Source organism: Manacus vitellinus, unplaced genomic scaffold (assembly GCF_001715985.3).
Source record: "Manacus vitellinus isolate BGI_N305 unplaced genomic scaffold, ASM171598v3 scaffold_594_pilon, whole genome shotgun sequence".
Classification (NCBI taxonomy): Eukaryota; Metazoa; Chordata; class Aves; order Passeriformes; family Pipridae; genus Manacus; species Manacus vitellinus.
In genome coordinates, this window is record NW_021940675.1 from 1 (window position 1) to 2,684 (window position 2,684).

The window sequence follows — 2,684 nt, forward strand, 5'->3', positions numbered from 1 at the left end:
GGCCAGGTTCTGTTAGTCTGCGTGGAACAGTTCAGTCTCAGCACAAAGACTTCTGGAATATGGTTAATCAAGGCAGTTTTTAGGAAAACAAATCATCTAGAAAATGGAAGTGGAAGGGTACAGCTTTCCACCTAGTGATCAAAGTGTTCTTGTAGCAGAAGTGGGAGAAATTGCCTCTGGGCATTTAGGTGCCCTAGAGCCTCAGTGGGTGTCTAAGCCAGTGGCACAAGAGGTGTAAAAAGTGAGGAGGTCTCAGACCTGTGTCTGTGTCTCCTTAGCAAATTCAAGTGAGTCAGAAGCCACCCAGGTTTCTTCCCTGCATCTCTGAGTCGAGTTAGTCTTGCAATCTTGAAGCAGAAAAAGGTAATTCTTGTCCCTGTTGGCTGAGAGGTGCCAAGAGGGAACGGGGACAGTTGTCTCCCTTCTGGGCTAAGCTTCTTTGCTCAGGATGGAGTTCCTGGACTGTGATTCCTCTGTCCCTGGTGCTTTCTGAAAGGAGAGGGGGACAGCTGAGGGCTGCTGCACGGCAGAGACCTTGTAGGGGTGCAGAGAGGAGCTGGCAGGGCTGAAGGCGGAGCTCGTCTGCCCAGTGCAGAACTCCCCTGGGGCATCCCCTCCCCTCCTGTCCCTGTGCTGCTGTGTGGGGCAGGAGGAGACTCACCTGCGTCTCCAGAGGCAACGCAGCAGCAGGGCAGCAAGAGCCCCGGCTGCCAGCAGCCCGGCCAGGAGCCCTGTGATCAGCAGCAGGTGGGAGTTCCCTGGGCAATATAAGGAGGGGCTGCCATGAACTTGCCGGGCTTTGCTCCATGGCAGCGGGTGGGCGGCTGGGGCGCCCCTTCCCGTGCCCACGGGTGGCACCTACCCCAGGGGACGAGGAGGCTGCGGGTGCCCAGGCTGCGGTGGCGCACGCGGCAGGCGTAGCTGTGCCCGTCCTGGGGGGCCACGGCCAGGACGCTGGAGAGCTGGTAGGTGAGGTCAGCGTTGGGCAGGATGGGGCTGGTGTTGAGCTGCGGGCCCGGAGGCACCTCCTGGCCATCCCTCAGCCAGGCCACACTGATGGGCCGGGGGTAGAAGGCGGTGACGTGGCAAACCAGCAGCAGCTGGTGTGGGCTGGGCGTGCGGGCAAAGACCGTGGCCACGGGCAGCTCTGGGGGGTGGGAGCAACGGGTGGGGGAAGCCCTGGTTGGGCACGGCTTGGCCCCAGGGCTTTGGGGGGGCTGTGGCAGGGTCAGGGTGGTCTCACCTTGTCTCTCCAGAGTGGCCCTCCCGTACTTGTTCAGGGTGCGGATTTGGCTCTGGCAGATGAAGGACAGGAGGTACTCCAGGAGTACTTTGACGGACGTCGCTCTGTTTAGGTCTGTGATGACCTGCTCTGCCAGCTGGGATGTCTGCTGCATCTCCCAGCGCTCTTCATCCACCTCAAAAGCTACAAGGTCTTTGCCACCCTCCCCGACACGCAGGAAGCCCCAGCTTGATGTGTTGGGGTGCAGCTCACAGCCCGCACGGATTTGGACCACCAGAGGGTCTGCCAAGGGCAAAGCCAGCAGAGAGGTCCCGTGAGTGTGTGGCACATGGGTGGCACGAGGCGGGACGTGACTGAGGGCACGTGGAAGGGTGTGATGGGCAGCAGGGTGCAATGGGCAGCAGGGTGCAATGGGCAGCAGGGTGCAATGGGTAGCAGGGTGCAATGGGTAGCAGGGCACGGGGCCATGCTTCAGGAAACCCCAGACACCTTGCAAACCCTCAGGCCCCTTGGAAGGATGGAGTGAATACCAGGCCAGTTAGTGTGGGGGGTGCTTGTTTAAAAAGAATACTGTGCCCCAAAATATTTGCCCTCAATTTTCTCTTTCATGATCTTTGCTATGTGTGTCCTGCAGCCCCAGGAAATTTTGTGGCAACTCCCTGGTGTGCAGAGGGGGTTCCCTGTGCCAGATGGCAGAAGCCCCAAGGGGTTTCAGGTCTGCTGCCTTCCCCAGTCCTGTGAGTCATATGCCCCAGCAGCTGCAGCGTTACACTTTCAGGAGCTGTTGCACCCTATGAAACCCCCCCCCCAGATGCCACCCTGGTGGAGGAGGGCACAACCTGAACCTGGGGAGAGGTGCCAGGGCTCTGACTGGAGTTGTTCCCATACTCACAGTCCATTTCTGTCTGCTGGACTTTGTCATGCACGTATCGGACCATATTGCGCAGAGCCATTTTACTTTGGGACATCAGCTTCTCGGTGTCACCCTCGGCCGCAGCCTGGCTGACCCAGGGCCAGTGGAAGTGGATGCTCCAGTTGGCAGGATCCAGTGCAAAGATGGGCACATCCCCCAGGGCTGCTGTTGCTGACACCTCAGCAGAGGCCATGTCAGCAAAGAGGCCGGTCAGGAGGTACTGGAGAACCTGTGGCTCTGCTGGAAAGAAGGATGGGGATGGGAAGGGCTGTAAGAAGGAGATGAGTGGAGGGGCTAGGGGAGAAACAAGGGATTCAGACTAGATACAAGGAAGAAATTTTTTACTGTGAGGCTGGTGAGGCACTGACACAGATTGCCCAGAGATGGGATGGATGCCCCGTCCCTGGAAACATTCAAGAGCAGGTTGGATGGAACTCAGAGCAACCTGATCTAATGGAAGATATCCCTTCCCATGGCAGGTGGGGTTGGACTGGATGGYCTTTAAAGGTCCCTCCCACCCCAAACCAT

The 2,684-nt window shown here is 58.6% G+C and overlaps 1 protein-coding gene across 1 annotated transcript; it reads right to left on the minus strand.

Moving 5' to 3' along the window:
• Window positions 1-661: 661 nt before the first annotated feature.
• LOC103759958 (T-cell surface glycoprotein CD1b-3-like) lies at window positions 662-2,391 on the minus strand (the record flags this gene model as incomplete). The annotated part of the gene is made up of 4 exons (XM_029963325.1): window positions 2,136-2,391; window positions 1,244-1,525; window positions 863-1,147; window positions 662-758 (listed from the first exon to the last, which is right to left on the minus strand). Coding segments are annotated over exons 1-4 (878 nt in total), but the record flags the coding sequence as incomplete, so codon positions are not given.
• Window positions 2,392-2,684: the final 293 nt, after the last annotated feature.